The sequence below is a fragment of the Panthera leo genome, chromosome C1 (genome assembly GCF_018350215.1).
Source record: "Panthera leo isolate Ple1 chromosome C1, P.leo_Ple1_pat1.1, whole genome shotgun sequence".
In the NCBI taxonomy this organism is placed as follows: Eukaryota; Metazoa; Chordata; class Mammalia; order Carnivora; family Felidae; genus Panthera; species Panthera leo.
The window spans coordinates 158,400,815-158,418,986 of NC_056686.1; the positions used below are offsets into that span (position 1 = coordinate 158,400,815).

Sequence of the window (18,172 nt, forward strand, 5' to 3'; positions counted from 1 at the left end):
AGAGGGTGTCCAGTTTCAGAGGAAGACAGAGGTTTGGAGTCAGACCAACAGTGGTCAGTGTCTTAGCTCTGCCAGGTATTCACGTGATCCCTGGCCAAATCCTTTACCCTCTCTGAACTACAGTTTCTTCATCTATATAATAGGGACAGTTAAAGTACTTAGCTCAAATTGTTGTGAGATTCTCATTAGCTACATAAAAGCATTTTTAAAAATATAAAATGTTATATAAAAGCTCATTAATTTAATGTTAATGTTAAGGGTATTTTTAACCTGATCTTCATGGCCCATATTTTGGGGGTCCCCTAGTCATTCTTTTATTCATTCTTGTCAAATATTTATTGAGCCCTTACAACATACCAGCCACTAGGGTTAGGTGCTGATAGAGAGTACAGAATAAAGTAGATCTGATCCCTGCCTTCTTAGAACTTACGTTCCATAGTGGGAGTCATACGATAAACAAATGTATACACAAATCAGTGTATCATTATAGTCCCCTCTCCCCGGCTACTGATGTGATATTTTTTAAATGGGGATATTGCTTATTCTCTATTTATAGATGCATTTAGAAGGTAAATCCATGAACTGTTCACAGAAAATCCAGAAAATGAATTTATCAGTTTAAATAAGGAATAAGATTTTTAATAGAGAACCAGAAGAGACCTTAGGAATAGTTTATCTCAATCACTTCATTTTATAGATGAGGAAGACTAGAATACTAAATAGAATACTAAAGAAGTTTCCCCAGTCATGTGTATGCATCTGAGTGTGTGAGCGCATGAGGGAGTGAGTGTCTGTGAGAGAGAGAAAGAGAGAGAGAGCGATCCCAGAGATCTTGAGGCAGGAGTTAGAATCCAGATTTCCCTTCCCCTAATTTGTGCTTTCCACTCTGCTGGGGTCCAACTGCAAGGGCCGGCTCATATTTTAACAGTGAATTATTATCACACTTTTATACAGTGGGTTTCAATTGCTAGAAATTGGGGACACAGCACAGTTGATTTTTCCAAACTTTGCTCCATGAGACGTTAATATTTTAATAGATGTTAGTAGTTTATCACTTTTTTAAGTTTATTTATTTACTTTGAGAGAGAGTGCATGCGAACAAGTCAGGGAGGGACAGAGAGAGAGAGGGAAAGAGAGAGAATCCCAAGCAGGCTCCATACTGTCAGCACAGAGCCCAATACGGGGCTCAAACTCACGAGCTATGAGACCCTGACCAGAGCTGAAATCAAGAGTCAGATGCTTAACCGACTGAACCACCCAGGCACTTTCATAGTTTATCACTTTTTGAGTTGTTTGGTCAAATTAGTTTAAGAAACTTTGCAGCCCTCCCCGCCAATCCCTGTGCCTTAGGAGTCCATAAATGAATACCATGACTGTAAAAGATCATTCCTGCAATAAGGAAGCCTCTTAACTATATACAATTCAGCATTTCCCATATTTACTTGACTACAGACTCTATTTTGAATTATTTCACAATTAATGTGATTAATGTGCTGGCTGGGAAGTCTAACCTTAGCATCAGTTTTGTTGGCTTCTTGGTAGTGTCTGGGAATGCCTAATAGTAAACTAAATTGTATCACACAACTTTAACAAGGGCAAGCTTCTTCAGTCGTAGGACCTCAGGCTGACTGTGGATATAGCAGCAATACCTAATAGGATGCATTTTCTTAAGTTGACAGTGTTCTTTTAACCAAGGACTAGAATGGGAAACGATGGGAACTTAGAATGTGTTCTGATCTATCTTTGGAGGAAAACAGTCCTCTGTAAGTTCTTAAAAATTATTTCAGTCCTTTTAAAAATTATTCTTTTTCTTTTTTTGTTTTTAGGCATCCACAAGCCCAGTGTTCTCCAGAAGGGTATGATGTCTTCGCAGGACATCCAAATAAGGTAGCCGGATACCTTGACTCTTAAGTGACTGTGTATCTTTTACACTTGTCCCAGCTGGTGGTTGTGAAGCCTGTCTGTGGCTGCGTGGTCAGGTCATCCAAACATGAAACTGTTAGTGATATTCTGAAGTCTTTGAGACAAAAGCCCAGCTTGCTAAAGAACTTTGGTTCAGCAGAGAGACAGGGAGGTACAGTGAAGAGAGAATCAAAAGCCTGGAAATTTGCTGCTGAGAATAAATGCTAGCTGCTCCCTGAGGTGATTTGTCTGTGCACTCCACTCTCTACAGATGTTAGAGCCTCTTTTTGAGTAAGGACCCGAGGTTCTTTGGTAGCACTTTGATATCCTGCTCGAATTCAGTATGTGAAATGGAGGCGTCTCTCTGTGACTTGGAGCCCACAGCAGGCTTTGAAGTCTGATCCAATTTTTGCTGCCTACTATTTGATGTTGAAAGGATGAAATGAAGAAAATGTACAGCTTTTGCCAGTAACTCTGCTGAGCATATGTAAGATTAAAAAAACAAAATCCTTTGGATGATGTACTTAGAAATGTTAAGTAGATTAATACCTTCCTATAGGTTTTCTTTTTTCTTTCTTAGGGATAAAAATTAAGTATAGGAGAAAACCAGCACAGAGCTGTTTTTTATATTCTGGACTATAATTAATTGAAGAGGGGGCTAGGTTGACTTGTTCAGAGGAAGAAATAAATGAATTAAGCAAAAGGTGCTGAGACTTTGCTACTAATTGCCCCAAGGGGAGGACCTCCACTCAATTCTAATGCAACACGGGGGCGACTCACAACATGACCCCAATATACTTAGCTCCTTCCTCATATCATCAGGGTTAAAGGTCCCTTAGTTAAATGGAAGCTATGTCCTTAAGGCCGCTTCATCAGAAGATTAATGTTTCTCTTACTGGGTCTTTCTGAAGCACTCCGTTTCTGGGACTGATTTGCTGTCTTCTCGGACATGCCATGCTGCCCCAGGTCGCCCAGCACTGAGTCCTTCCAGGGGAGCCCCTGCAAAACCTGGTAAGAAGAACATTTCGAATCGCATGCTGCTTCTACCCTTTGCACACTTGTGTACGTTTTGATGCATTGTTTAGGCGGGACTGTCTATAAGGTAGGACTCGGATAGTAATATGACCTAATGTTAGCAAAAAAGTTCAGGTTTGCACTGCCATAAAGGCTGGATTAAAGGTAGCCATTTACTGCCTTCTCATGCCACTCAAGTTTACTTCTCTGAGGGAAGAAAATGAATATCAAAGGCTATTATTTCCCTTTATCTGTTAAGAACCTCAGACTAGGAAACTGCTTCACAATTTCATTTTGTCAAAGGAAGGATAAACAACTGACCAGCTTTCAGTGGAGCAGATCATTCTGGGTCAAAATCTAGGGCTTGGTAAAGCATATGGGTTAAGAGAGTAGTTCTGCTCTCTTGGCAACACTACTATTCTTTCAGCAGGAATACACACATCTTGCCACTCTTCTTTGGGAAATAGCTACTTATGGCCTCTTTTCTAAATTCTTTGCTTTAGAATATGGGGAGAGTTTGGGGGCTTATGTGTGGCTATAATCAGTACTTCTGGAAGATAAAATAGAAGCACGATGATAAGAAACATTTATGAACCAGAAGATACTAAGAACAGTGTGGATCATTCCAAAGAAAGAAACCTTTTCAACTTAAAATACTGACATTACACTTAATGTCAACCTCATCTATTTTTCTGAAGTATGCAGTAGATTCTCAGTTCTCTCCAAATTTCTTCTTAGCCTGTTTTCCAATGATAAAGTGGTACAATATGAAGTGGGAAATGTACAATAAATGTGTTAGGATCTTCAGTCCATATGGAACTTAAGCTCTTGGAAGGAGACAAGAGAAGACGAGTGTACTATAGCAGAACCTTTTAAATGGATATGCAGAAAATGATAAATCTGTCAAAGAGAATATTTTCTCCACAGTATTCAGGGTTCCCACATAGCCAGATAGCATTTAGGAATAAAGCCATAACGAGGTAGGGGTAGGAGTAGTGCAAAAAAAGAGGAAAACTTAGGGAAAAGACAGTGTGGTGGAGCAGAATCCATTATGCAGGAATTTGCTTGGCCTTTTTCTCTATCCAAACAATCTCTACCTTTTAATTGGGTTGTTTAGACCATTTACACTTAACATGATAATTAATATATTTTGGTTTGAGTCTATCATTTTGCTATTTGTTTTCTATTTGTCCCATCTGATCTTTGTTATCTTTTGGCATTCTACTTTAAAATACACATAAAAAGAAAAATTTGAAGTATGATTGAGTAGCCAAAGGCACAGATTCTGGAGTGAGACCTCCCTGGATTCAAATCTCTTTTCTCTCGTGTAGTGTTAATCAAGTTATGAAACAGCTCCTTATCTCAGTACTTACACATGTAAAATGAGGGAAATAGTCATTCACAGCTGAGGGGTTGTACTGAGGATTAAATGAGCTAATAGTATAAGTAAAGAGTATAGTGTGGTGCCTGGTTCATGGTAAGGGTACATTGTTTTCGCTGCTGCTGTGGTAATGATTGTTATTGATATTATATAAATGCAAATCAATCTATAAGTATGAAAAATGGGTAGAGAAATAAAGTTCTTATTGTAAGGCCCTAAATTTTGGTGGGAGTTTAGAGGGAGTAAGAACAGGTTATATTTGGAATTAACTATTAAAGAGATTTGTTGGATTACAGTCATCTTTCCCAGTCTTTAGGAAAGTATCCTCAAAGCCAAACTTATTAATAAGCTACACATCTGACTTGCTATAAATGGCTCACATGCACTTTCCTCTCACAACTGTGTTTTCCTTCCAATCTAGGTGATTTTCTCTTGGGTCTGCCACCATCACCATTACTTCTTACACTCTTCTAAGTAACATCCTGAGTAGTCTTCCTGCTTCCATTCTTTTCCTCCTTCAACTTCTCTTATCACAGATACTTGAGGAGCTTTTCTAAAGCATACCCTGATCTTGACATTCCCTTTCTCCTTATTCCTCTATGGCTCCTCACTGCTTCAGCATCAAGTCTAAACTTCTTGGCATGATACTCAAGGCTATCTCTGCTATGGGCTTAATCTTCCTTTCCTAAGCTCTATCTTCCACTGATCTCTCTTTCTCAGTCTGTGCTTCAGAATATCCAAACTGTTCTCTGTTCTCCAAGCCTGCCTAGTATATCCTTTCTCACCTCTGTGACTATGCCCATGCTGATCCCTCTGCCCCACTATCCTGCTTCCCTGTTCACATTCAGTCCACTCCATTCTTGAGTCCCCAGTGATTTCCATCTTCTGTGCCCTTTGACTTTTCTTGTAGTACTTATCACATCCTGCCTTACATTATAATTATTTTCATTCATCTACTAAATTTTAAACTCTCTGGGGTTGTATCTTTTCATTTCTGTATTCTCTCCTCACAGCCTCGCCTACATCCTCTGACTAAATTCTTGAGCATCCAAAGCCCTGATGAAATATCATGGAAGCAAGAATGTAATGAAGCTCTTGAATGAGTCAGAGAAAAGTTTTAAAATGTGTTTTTAATAATCCTAGAACAAAGCAAGTGTCTCTTAGTCACCCCGAAATAGGTATAGCATACGGGTAGAACAAGTTAAAATGATCCAAGCTGTTTCATTTTGTTGCTGTTGTTTTGGGTAGGGAGAGAAGGAAAGGTTTAGGCAGGAAAATGCATTACGTAAATCAAATTCCCCTTGACCTTAGAAGGCAGCAAAGATGGATTGAAGAACAAAAGCTTTCCAATTTTATGTTTTCAAGGTTATCAGCTGCAGGAACAAGAGTATATTCTGTAAGAGACATTTTAGCAAGTTATACCTTTGTATTTAATTTTTTGCCTTGAATTACTCACTATTTCAACCCATGTTTCTTTGAAAGACTGAATGGGAATATGGTGATCTTTTCAGTGTAAGAAAAAAAAACCCACTAACATCCAACAAGTTTGCCTTCTAACCTGCAGTGAGTGCTAATAACTTCACTGTTCTATGAAATGGTCTGGTGGGTTGGGGGATGGAGGGAGGCAGGGAATAATCTAAAGTTACTCAGGCCAGCTCTGCTCAGGGCAGGCATGCAAAGAAGTATACAGATGTGGGGCTTGTACAACAGCTGTCTTCCGCCCCTGTCAGAGAGTCTAGGAAGTGTGCTTAATTGGTCTGTTTGAGCCTGATTCATTCTAAACATGGGAGAGGAAAGCACAGTATACCCAGGAAGTGCATAATACAAATCACTTTGCCCCTAATCCAAGGAGTGAAATTATTTAATTAGACTGATAGACATATATACAGACCTCATCTGATTTTACTGTTTAAAAATGTATTCTTTAGACATTTGTCCTTATATTTATTCATTTATTCACTCGACAATTATTAACACTTACTGAGTGCCAAGAACTGTCCTGTGGCAGGACTTCTCACATTGTTTTAAAAGACCAGTTTGAGGTTCCTTATTTTAATTTCCTTTTTTTTGTTGTTAAAAACTTTTTTAATGTTTACTTATTTTTGAGAGAAAGAGAGAGAGAGAGCATGAACAGGGGAGGGACAGAAAGAGAGGGAGTCACAGAATTCAAAGCAGGCTCCAACTGTCAGCACAGATCCTGATGTGGGGCTCAAACTCACAAACTATGAGATTGTGACCCGAAGCAAAGTCAGACACTTAACCGACTGAGCCACCTAAGCGCCCCGTTGTTTTAATTTCTAATTTGCACAGATACTTTTATGAATACAGTAAAAATGAATTATAGTTGACCCTTCAACAATGCAGGGGTTGAGGTGCTGAGCTCTGTGCAGTAAAAAATCCATGTCTAACTTTTGATTCATCAACAATTTTTAAAAAAATTTTTTTAATGTTTATTCATTTTTGAGAGATAGAGACAGAAAATGAGCATGGGAGGGACAGAGAGAGAGGGAGACACAGAATCTGAAGCAGGCTCCAGGCTCTAAGCTGTCACCCAGGGCCCGACATGGGGCTCGAACCCATGAACCATGAGATCATGACCTGAGCCGAAGTCGGACACTCAACCGACTGAGCCACCCAGGCACTCCTGATTCATCAACAATTTACTAATAGCCTACTGTTGACCTGAAGCCTCACTGATAACATAAGCAGTTGGTTAACACATATCATGTATATGTTATATACTGTATTCTTACAGCAATACGTAAATTTTTCTTAATTTTTTTCAGTATTTCTAAACCGTGCAGTTCATCTGAGAGTTTTTTCAAATTGTCGCAAATCTCAAAAAAAAAAAATTTCCAACATATTTATTGGAAAAAAAACCCAAAACGTGTATAAGTAGACCCACACGGTTCAAACCCATGTTTTTCAAAGGCACCCTACTAGATAAACAGTCACATATTTGGATGTTGTGTCAATATTAAATTTATCTAGACTTTCCTAAATTTCTTACTCTGATTTCTTTCCTAATCTTGTTGGGACAGGTAGCAGGGAGTCAGCCTACAGACCCCATACATCACTAGCACTGTCCTAGGCATGTGTGATACATCAGGGAACAGCAGTAAAAAATTCCTGTCCTCACAGTGCTATGTTTCAGTAGAGGGAAATGACAATAAACAATAAGCATAATACAAAAGTCAGTAGTATGGGACGTTAGAAGGGCCAGGTGTTAATACCGCTAGCGAGATTAGGAGTGGCCAAAGTGCAGGAGGAGTGTTTGGGGGGTGGTTGCGCTTTTAAATAGGGTGGTTTGAGTGGGCTTTATTGAGAAAGCTTGAAAGTGGTGAGCTAATTAGCCATGCAGTATTTGGAGGAAGAGCATTCCAGGCAAAGGGAGTACCTATGGCAAAGGCCCGGCATGCAGGGAATAGGTGAGGAGTAGAAAGAAGCCCATGTGGTGGGAGCTGGGAGAGCAAGGAGAATGGTAGGTGGGGAGGAGACAGATGACGTGGGTTAATACTACTATTTTTTGTTTATTTTAACTTTTATTTATTAAGTAACCTCTGTCCCCAACATAGGGCTCAGACTCATAACCCGAGATCAAGAGTCCCATGCTCTATCAACTAAGCCAGCCAGATACCACCATATTTCTTTTTGAAGGTCAGAAAATCATTACACTTGCTGAGAGTAACTTTAACTACACTGGGGCTTAAAGATGGAGCATGGCACCTTTGGAGGGAGCGGAGGAGCACGTGGGATTGCACCAGCCTCCTGAAGGGAACACAGTTGGCAGTGCACCATGCTGGGGAGTGGTAGAGCCCTTGGAGAGTATCTAAGTCAGGTTTAGTGATCTGATTTCACGTCTTTCATGGCCTGTCCACCCCGCACTTCTATCCAGTCTAATGCCATCTTCTTCGTTATTTTTCATTCTTGCTTGCTGCTCATTACTAACTCTTGTTAATTTTGGCATTGGTTCAGCTATCAGAAGGCAAATTTGGGCTCTATTTTATCCTTGGAATTCTTTTTTTTTTTTTTTAAGTTTATTTATTTATTTTGAGAGGGAGAGAGAGAGTGTGTGTGAGTGGGAGAGGGGCAGAAAAAGAGGTAGAGATAGGATCCCAAGCAGGCTCCACGCTGTCAGCATGGAGCCCGATGCGAGGCTCAAACCCTTGGAACTCTTAATCCCAGGTTGACCAAACATCTCAGTTTTCCTAGAACTGAAGGGTTTTTCAAGATGTGAATTTTCAGTGCTAACACCAGGATAAACCCAGGTAAACTGGGATGAGTTGGCCACCCTATTACAATAGTAGAAGTTGAATTTGATTTTTTTTTTTTTTGAGTAGATTCACTGTATCAGGCAAGACAAAGCCTTAGATCCACGTGTCAGAATTGCCTCACACTGCCTGCCTATTGGAAGGGGTTACAAGCAGATTGCCAAACAGCAAGCACTATGACTGTAAAGGGCTCAGACATCACCCATTTGACAGAGAGAGTGTGTTCCTACAACAGAGTCTCAAAGGCAACATGATCCCTATTAGGAAAGCACATGGAAACCAAACCCTACATAGAGAAAAGGCTACTGGGCCTTGCTGGCCTGCATCTAGCCCAATCATAGAATGCCACGCATGAGACTTTGAGGCCTCTCTTGTGTAGTCCCTGGTGCTCTGAATCCCTGCCATTTTCAACTCCCATTGGGCTGAGACATCTTTTCTTCTTGCCTGGGTGCCACAGAATTCAACGTAAACCCTCATCAGTGAGACTGGTAAAGCCTGTCTCAGGACTTTTCTCGATGGGATAATAAAGGGATTAAAGAGATAAAATTCTTACTGTTGGCGAGGGAAGTAGAAAAAAACACCACCTTGTTGGATACAGGTGTGCTGTTTCAAAGGGGCACAAGCACCCCAATGTTTATAGCAGTGCTATTGACAATAGCCACAGTATGGAAAGAGCCCAAATGTCCATCAGCGGATAAATGAATGGTATATATATATACAATGGAATATTACTCAGCAATCAAAAAGAACAAAATCTTGTCATTTGCAACTACATAGATGGAACTAGAGGGTATTATGCTAAGCAAAATAAGTCAGTCAGAGAAAGACAAATATCATATGACTTCACTCGTGTGAGGACTTTAAGATACAAAACAGATGAACATAAGGGCAGGGAAGCAAAAATAATATAAAAACAGGGAGGGGGACAAAACATAAGAGACTCTTAAACATAGAGAATAAACAGAGGATTGCTGGAGGGGTTGTGGGAGGAGGGATGGGCTAAATGGGTAAGGGGCATTAAGGAATCTACTCCTGAAATCACTGTTGCACTATATGCTAACTAACTTGGATGTAAATTTAAAAATTAATTAATTTAAAAATAAGTAAATAAAAAATAAATAAATGTAAATTTATGGAAAAAAAAAACCCACCTCCTTGTTAAAGGATCTTTTTGGACACGTGGTGCTCAAACTTTAGTGGGTATCGGAACCACTGAGCCTATTCCACGGTTTCCAATCTGGGGGAGAGCAGAGGTGAGAGGGATTTGCATTTTTATCAAGTTCCCAGGTGACTCCACGATGCTGGTCTGGGGACTGGCCTTTGAGAACCATTGCTCTAGATGTCCCTTATCTCTATGATACTACATTGAATCAGAAAAAGTGAACTGTATATTTAGGGCTTCCTATTCGTTCAGCAAACACTTATCAAGCACCTACTGTACATCAACTGCAGGCCAGGAAGTAAAGTAAGACACTTAAGAGACTAATGTATTTCTAATATCTTGGTCTTTGCAGCTGTTATTTTCCAAAGCAGGCTTGGGAATACACTAGTGTCCTTATTTATCTCAAGTGGTCTCATTAAATTCTGGGGAAATTGTCAAGAACAAAGTTACATTTATTTGTAACTTTGCTATAGAGGAGGAGGAGGGAAGTGTTCCAGATTTTGATTAAAGTTTCTCAGTTTTTAAAACTGTTAGGAATTATTGCTTTTAACGGCTATCTCTATTTTATTAACTCTGCCAGCCTTTGCCAGCCTCCCTTAAGGCAAAATTGTTCTAAACCCCACCAGATCTGAACACTTGCACATATGTCTAATACGTATGTCATCACCATAAGGCTTGTGTTCTGGCTTTTTGCAAAAGAATTTAGGCAAGGCCAGCATGAGGATTGCACGGTTTGAGGCTTTGGGGCGTGAGGGTGAAGGGTGGAAGGAAAAAGAGGAGGGTAGATTATAGTTTTCCTAATCCCAAATTTCATTTCTAATTCAGCCCTATTTATATTAATTATATACCTTACTTCTTTTGCTCAAAAGAGTTTTCTCATTTTTACCAGATCTAGGTTTGGGATTGGTTTGTTTTTGTTTTGTTTTATTTTGTAATTTTGGAGAATGCGAACGGAGTGCCAGGACATCAGTTGGAGTCATGGCAGATTACCCCAATTTGAGGCTTCTGTCCAAAACTGTGATTTTCAGGAGGAATTTTGTAGGTTAACTGCCAAAAGGAGAACATTCATTTTGGTGCCCCATTTCCCCTGAAACTTGGGGGGTCTGGATGATAAGGAAGAAGGGATCCACATAGGTGGACCTATATGGTCCACATAGGTCAGCACTCCATCCACACGTCAGCCAGCTAAGGCGACGAGATCCTGACTTGCCTGCGCAGTCAAGGATGGAAGGGAGGTGGCCACAGCCCAGGAGGTCTCAGCCACCATTTCCAAGGCTACATACCTCAGGGAAGGCCTGGTGACAGACAGGCTTTTCTCATTCCTGCAACTCATTAAAACATGTTACAAAGTTGCATAGTTTGGGGCCATTATTTCTTCCCAGACTGTTGCTGCCAACGTATCTGAGGAAAGTTCAGCAGGAACTTTTCCGGTGCTTTCCTGAGTGTGTTGGGTCAGGATGCACTTTTTGCCGATGCCAAATTAGGTTCTGGCATTGACCCAGGACATCAGGAGTGCAGCTGCCAAACAGCACAAGGCAGGGTGTGTGAGGCAAGTTAGGCTCCTTGGCTTCCAGAATTGGATGTTGATGGCATGACTGTAAAACGTGCTGAGAGGAATTTTATTTTTAAATTCTTTTCTTACTCGATGTATTTGAAACAGCACATACTCTATAGACTATCCTGTTAACCTTGGCAGCCTCGTTTGTTTTATTTTAAAGGATTCTTTTCAACTTTAAAATTAAACATCCAGTTATATGGTGGTAGGAGTGAGGAGTGGAGTGATATTTCTTCTTTTTACTTTTGTTTATTTTCCAAGATTGGGAGTAATACATTTTTTTTAATTGATAGAGTTGGGGGTTTTTTTGTTTTTTTTTTTTTTAGTAGTTTTGGATTTTCAGAAAATTGAACAGAAGGTACACAACTCTCATATACTCCCTTACCTCTTCCCCTCCCTGGGTTTCCCCTATTATTAACATCCTGCATCATTGTGGCTTGTTACAATGATGAACCAATGTTGATAGATTATTACTGACTAAAGTCCATACTTTACATTCAGGCTTACTCTGTGTGTACCGTCTTGAGTTTTGACAAATGTGTAATGACATGTACCCACCACTACAGTTCCATACAGAGTAGTTTCACTTGCCTAAAAATCCCTTATGGCTCCACCTATTTATCCCTCCCTCCCTCCCTCCCACTACACTCATGGCAACCTCTATTTTGGAGGGGGTGTGTGTTGGCTTTTATTGTTTGTTTTTGTTGCTGTTGTTGTTTTACTGTTTACAAGTTGCGTCTTTTCCAGAATGGAAATACAGTTGGAATCATACAGTACAGAGCTCCTTCAAATTGCCTTCTTTCAGTTAGCAATATGCGTTTGAGCTCTCTGATTGATGTCTGCGTAGCTTGAGAGCCCATTTCTTTTTATGGCTGAAAATATTCTATCGTGTGGCTATGCCACAGTTTGTTTATCCATTCACCTATTAAAGGACGTTTTGGGTGCTTCCAAGTTTTGGCAATTATAGAATAAAGCTGCGATAAATACTTTGTTCAGGTTTTTATGTGAATGTAAGTTTTCACTCTTGGGTAAATACCGAAGAGTATGATTGCTAGATTATATGGTGAGAGTATGTTTAGCTTTGTGAGAAGCTGCCAGACTGTCTTCCCAAATGGCTGTACTATTTCGTACTCTCACCAGCAGCGAATGAGAGCTCCTGCTGCTCCACATCTCCACATCCTTGTCAGCATTTGGTGTTATCAGTGTTTTGGATTTTGGCCATTTTAATAGACGTGTCATAATATCTCGTTGTTTTAGTTTACATTTCCCTGATGTCTTATGATGTGAAGCAACATTTCATATGGTTGGTTGCCACCTGTATATCTTTGGTAAAGTATCTCTGCAGATCTGTTACCCAGTTTTAAATTGTGTTGTTTGTTTTCTTATTGTTAAGTTTTAAGAACTCTCTGTATATTTTGGATACCAGACCTTTTTCAGATGCCTTTTACAGCTATTTCTCTCAGTCTCTGGCTTGTCTTTTCATTTTTTTAAACAGTATCTTTGGCAGAGCAGTAATTAATTTTTTTAATGTATATATAATCAGGGAGAAAATATTTTTAGGTCAGCCTGACTCCCATCTTAGCTTAGCACCCATTCCCCATCCAAGCAAGTAAGAGCAGCCTGAGAGGAACAAGGTAATATGTTGTTTAGTTTTTGAACATATGACACCCTGATACAAGGTGTTCCCTAAATTAAATGCAATCAACTTTAAGTGCTATAGGGAGGCAAGACAGACATAGTCCAAAATTAAATAAGGGGGAAAAAAAACTTGATTGTATGACTATCTGCAGAACCATAAGATTTTCCCCCAGTTTTCATTTTTCTATGTGTTTCCAGTTTCCTTGCTCCTTATACTCCTTTAAGTAACTAGAGTTCCTAAAATGACCAGGAAAACTGGGGTTGTCAGCTTCCAGTAAAAACTATATTTAGCAAAGAAATATTGTTGGCTTAAATGCAGAGAGGGCTGGGACAGAGTGAAGTGCATCCCTATTATTCATTCAGATATTCAGCAGATGTCTGCTGAGTGTCTGCTAAGTGGCAGGCACTGTGTTGGGTGCCTGCAGACAGCAGGATCCAGGCTTGTCCTTGTGAAGTTTACATTCCAAGGAAGAAATGGACAAGTAGCTCCGAAATCAAATCTCCTTTGACTGAGGTGTTAATAAGAGCGAGCAGTGGAGCTGAGCTACAAGGATGCTGGGTCTGGGGTGGAAGGGGGGTGGGGGGGGAGGAGAAGGGTCACATAGGCTTAAACCAAAGCTGAGAACCGAAGGAGGGATGGAGAAAGGGCCAGGCAAAGAGGGGAGAAAGGTGTTTCCAGACCTTTGACCGTTCCCTTTCCACACCAGGGAAAGCTCACATGGGAGAGATAGGAGATTTTGGTTGTTCTTGTTTTTATAGTTTTTAAAATGATGAAATGAGGGGCGCCTGGGTGGCTCAGTCGGTTAAGCGTCCGACTTCGGCTCACGTCATGATCTCGTGGTTCATGAGTTCAAGCCCCACGTCAGGCTCTGTGCTGACAGCTCAGAGCCTGGAGCCTGTTTCAGATTCTGTGTCTCCCTCTCTCTCTCTGACCCTCCCCATTCATGCTCTGTCTCTCTCTGTCTCAAAAATAAATAAATGTTAAATAAATAAATAAATAAACAAACAAATAAATAAATAAATAAAATAAAATGATGAAATGTAACATGATTACAAAAAAAAAAACCATTTAAAACAGAGATGGACAGTGTAAGGAATTATTATAAAGGAAGCACACACATAACCACAACTGAGATTGCAGAAAGAACTTGCCCACACCTCAGAAACATCCTGCACACCCTTTCCTGATTGTGACTCTCTTGACTCTCTTTTTCCTTTTTTTTTTTTTTTAACTTTTTAACGTTTATTCATTTTTTGACAGAGATAGAATGTGAGCGGGGAGGGGCAGAGAGAGAGGGAGACACAGAACCTGAAGCAGGCTCCAGGCTCTGAGCTATCAGCACAGAACCTGACGTGGGGCTCGAACCCATGAACCGTGAGATTATGACCTGAGCCGAAGTCAGACACTCAACCAACTGAGCCACCCAGGCATCCCTTGACTCTCTTTTTCTTAGAGTGAACCACCTAAGTATGCATCCTAAATATCACAGTTCCGTTTTGCCTGTTTTTAAACTTTGCATAACAAGAATCACACAGCATGTGTTCTTTGGTGTCTGGCATTTTCTTCTTTTTTTTCTTTAACATTACATTTTTTTAAGATTAACTTGTTTATATTCATTGCTATAGAGTATCCTACTTTATGAATCTAGTCTTCTATCACTGAGCATCTGGGCTGCTTCCAGTTTAGAGCTCTTACAAAAAAGAGATGCCCGTGGATGATGGTCCCACACTCTTGGCAGTATAGCACAGCAGGCTTTGGAGGTCAGACAGACTTAAATGGATATCTCAGCTCAGCCACTCTGATAGCTACTAAAGTTACTTAAGTGACAGTTACTTAACCTCTCTGTGCCTCTTCTCATGTGTAAAATAGGAGTAATAAAAATACCTATCACATAGGGTGTGCATGTAAAGTGCTTAACACAATACTTGGCATAATAGTAAGCATTCAACAAAAGTTTGTTCCTCCATGGGGTTCTGTTTCTTATTCATGGGAGTATTTCATTTTCCTTTGAGTAAATTCTCTACCAAATTTCTATGGCATGACCTATCTGGATCTAGAATTATAGAAGCTTCTGAGATACTTCTCCTCAGCCCTCTTATTTTATTGATAAAGAAACAGTCTCGGTTGGTCAACACAGAGCTAGGTTCTAGGGAGAAATTGAGGAAATAATACCTTTGGACCACTCTTTTGGCCCAGACTATTCTTGATGGTTCTTTGGACAGCCATTTTAGCTTCTTACATGTATTTTCCTCTTTGCTCTACAAAGGAACAGGGGAAAATAGAAAGCTCAAGGGGTTAGCTCTACGGTCAGCTGTAGACCGATACATTATGTAGACTGATACATATCTGTTATATTATGCCCCAGACGTTTGATTGTGTATTGGTCAGAGTTTAGGATTTCATGGACTCTATCCTGGTTAGGTTCTGAAGCAAGCAGGCAAAATAAGGGACATAAAGCCTTGCCTTGAGGATTAGTGGCATTAGGTAAAGGTGTTTTGTTTAGCTTGAACTGCTATTAGATTTACATTCAAATCACTTGTTATTTATTTAAAGGAATAGATACATTTCTTATTAAACTGTTAAGATGGGGGCACCTGGGTGGCTGTTGCTTAAGCATCCAACTCTTGATTTCAGCTCAGATCGTGATCTCACGGTTCATGGGATCTAGCCATGCATAGGGCTCTGCGCTGACAGTGCAGAGTCTGATTGGGATTCTCTTTCTCCTTCTCTCTGCCCTTCCCTACCCCCTCAAAAGAAATAAGTAAACATTTTTAAAAAACTGCTAAGATTAAATTGGAGTAATGACAGGAGGGAGAAATTAAAGATAAACAATTGATATTAAATGAGTCTACAATTTACTTCCAGGCAAGAACAGTTCCCAATGACTTTCTATTCCCCTGCTTCAAGTCTGCATTCTATCCTAAACCAGATTTTTCTGCCCACCATCACCCCCAAAGCTTTCTAGTCCCACATTTTGCCTATCTTTCCAGGATTTTGCTGGTATTTAGCCCTTTTATTAGCCTGCACTTCCCTGGTCTCTGATACACATTCATGAGAGAGAGAGAGAGTGTGTGTGCTTATATGTGTGTGTGATGCTCTGGAAGCTTTGAGGGAGCTCCAGCTCACAATTTGTCCTTCAAATATAAGACTTCAGGTTATTGGTTTAATCATGAGAATAATGCCTGGCACAAGGTAAGCACTTAATAAACATTTAGCTGCTGTTGCTGCTGTGATTTCTCACTCCTCAAATGAGAATCCCTTCTGAACTTGCCAATTTCCAAGTCAACAACTCCTCCTCCTTTTCTTTCAAATTGTCAAGATTTATGGAGTATACCAAGATTTTTACAAACTGCACTTAGTTTTGTACTCAGTGTCACCGTAAGGCTTAAGAGTTTATCACCTTGAACCCTTGCAGCATTTAAGAGGAGTGGGACTAATCTGTTGGTATTTTCTGTGTCTGGCAATTTGTGTAATGGGAGGAGTTCTGTTTCATTAATCCACCTAAACGGTATAAGGACTATACCCCTCCCCCTGACTTCAATCTCCATTTCCTTTCTTCACTATCCAAAGGGGTCTGTTCAGCTGCTTAGCAGCAAGCAATTAGAACAGCCAGTCTACTTAGACATTACGCTGGGTTTGTCTGACCTAATATACATGAAGACTCAGTGTTCCCAAAGGGACCCTTCCTTTTTTAAAGGAAGAAATTAATGATATCCCTTTTCATTAAATTGGTGCCAGGTATTTTCTCTAAGCAGGCTATTTAGAAGAACAAATTCAAACAGGTCCAAGAAACAAATGCAAAAGATCTACAAAGCTCTTACAGGATGAGTTTACATACTATCCTAATTTCAAAGGAAAAGTTTTTATACCAGGACACAATGGCTGGGCTCTCCCAGTGGGCACACAGCAACTCTAAATGTCAAACTCTGCATTTGTGCAGAAATCAGATAAGCGCAAAGAGCTCTAGGCTTGTTTCTGTTCTTAACTGACTTGTCCTCCCAAGGACAGTTCACATGCTAACTCATTACACAGGTCTGAATGTTTGGGGTGTGGGTGGGGGACAGAACATCCAAGGATCCACTCCAAAGCTCCAAGGATCGAATGACAAAGTATCCATTCCATTTGTTTTTCATTGCTATATTTACCCGTGCTCAGAGTAGTTCAGCTCACCCCATCGCTGGTACTCTGCCTTCTGATTTTCAACTTGTGTTGCTGTCTGGGAACCAGGGCTCTTCTCATCTCTTGTGGGCTGGTCATTCTTTGCTCTAGACCACATCCTCTTAATCAGTCCATTAATGGAACCCCCGCTTCTCATGGCAGTTTCTATTTAACACTGTGGGAAGGCACTGGAAAAAAGTACATCCCATTGTGTCTCCCCTTAGGGAGTTAGATTAGATGCTCCCTTTAAACTACCACTCTGAGCAGATCAACCCATATGAGCATAGGGGACACCCTTAAATAACTGCTGAGTGGTTAGGGGAATGAACACACTGTATAAAGGCCTCGTTTACATTAACTGTAACCAGCAAATTATAAACATTGACCTTAACAGCAATTCTTTTCTCTTCAGTGCTCCTGACAAATGGTCATCTAGTCTGCTTTGATACATTTTTTTCCTAGACCTTTTTTCATTGTGAGACTCTTGGAGAAGCTAATGGAATTCATGCACTCTGACCCTAAAAATATTTTGCATATAATGTCAAGAATTCTTTGAATGTCTTCATGTTCCCATCAGCGTCTACATTCCAGGTTAAGACTCTCTATACTAGTGAGAGGAATTGGCTGATTTTGAGGACTATCAATCTTGGTTAGAAAACTTAGTAGAAGGGTTTGTTTTTTCTTGCTCCCCAATAACTGAACAAAAAAAAAGGCTACTTCTTTTAGCATATGGTGGTTCTCCAAATATTGGTAGATTGCTATAGCTTTCTCAGTTAGACGTCTCTTTGAGGTTTTTGGCTCTGTAATTCATCAAATGACCCTTAAAAGCTGTGTCTGCATTCAGGAAGTTTTGTGCCAGGATCTAAGGTCTCGGGACTAGACTAGAAAACGCACACACACTTGAAAAGGATAGAGCTGTGGCCTCTCCAAAATGCTATGGCAGGTTACTACAGAGTTTTCCTTCTTCATTGATAAAAAAAAAAATTATCCCCTTTTAAAAAACTAAAAACCTCATAATTATTGAAAAGACTAAAACATTGAGCCCTATATTTATTTCTCTATCACCTTAGCTCTTTTTTTTTTTAATCAA

At 40.0% G+C, this 18,172-nt stretch overlaps 1 protein-coding gene across 1 annotated transcript in view; it reads left to right on the forward strand.

Moving 5' to 3' along the window:
• Positions 1-18,172, forward strand: part of MYO3B (myosin IIIB) — a 226,165-nt gene that overhangs the window by 133,306 nt on the left and 74,687 nt on the right. The window contains exons 20-21 of the mRNA XM_042949071.1: positions 1,827-1,887; positions 2,814-2,913. Of these exons, the coding sequence (XP_042805005.1) occupies positions 1,827-1,887; positions 2,814-2,913 (161 nt within the window). The remainder of the gene's footprint in view (positions 1-1,826; positions 1,888-2,813; positions 2,914-18,172) is intronic.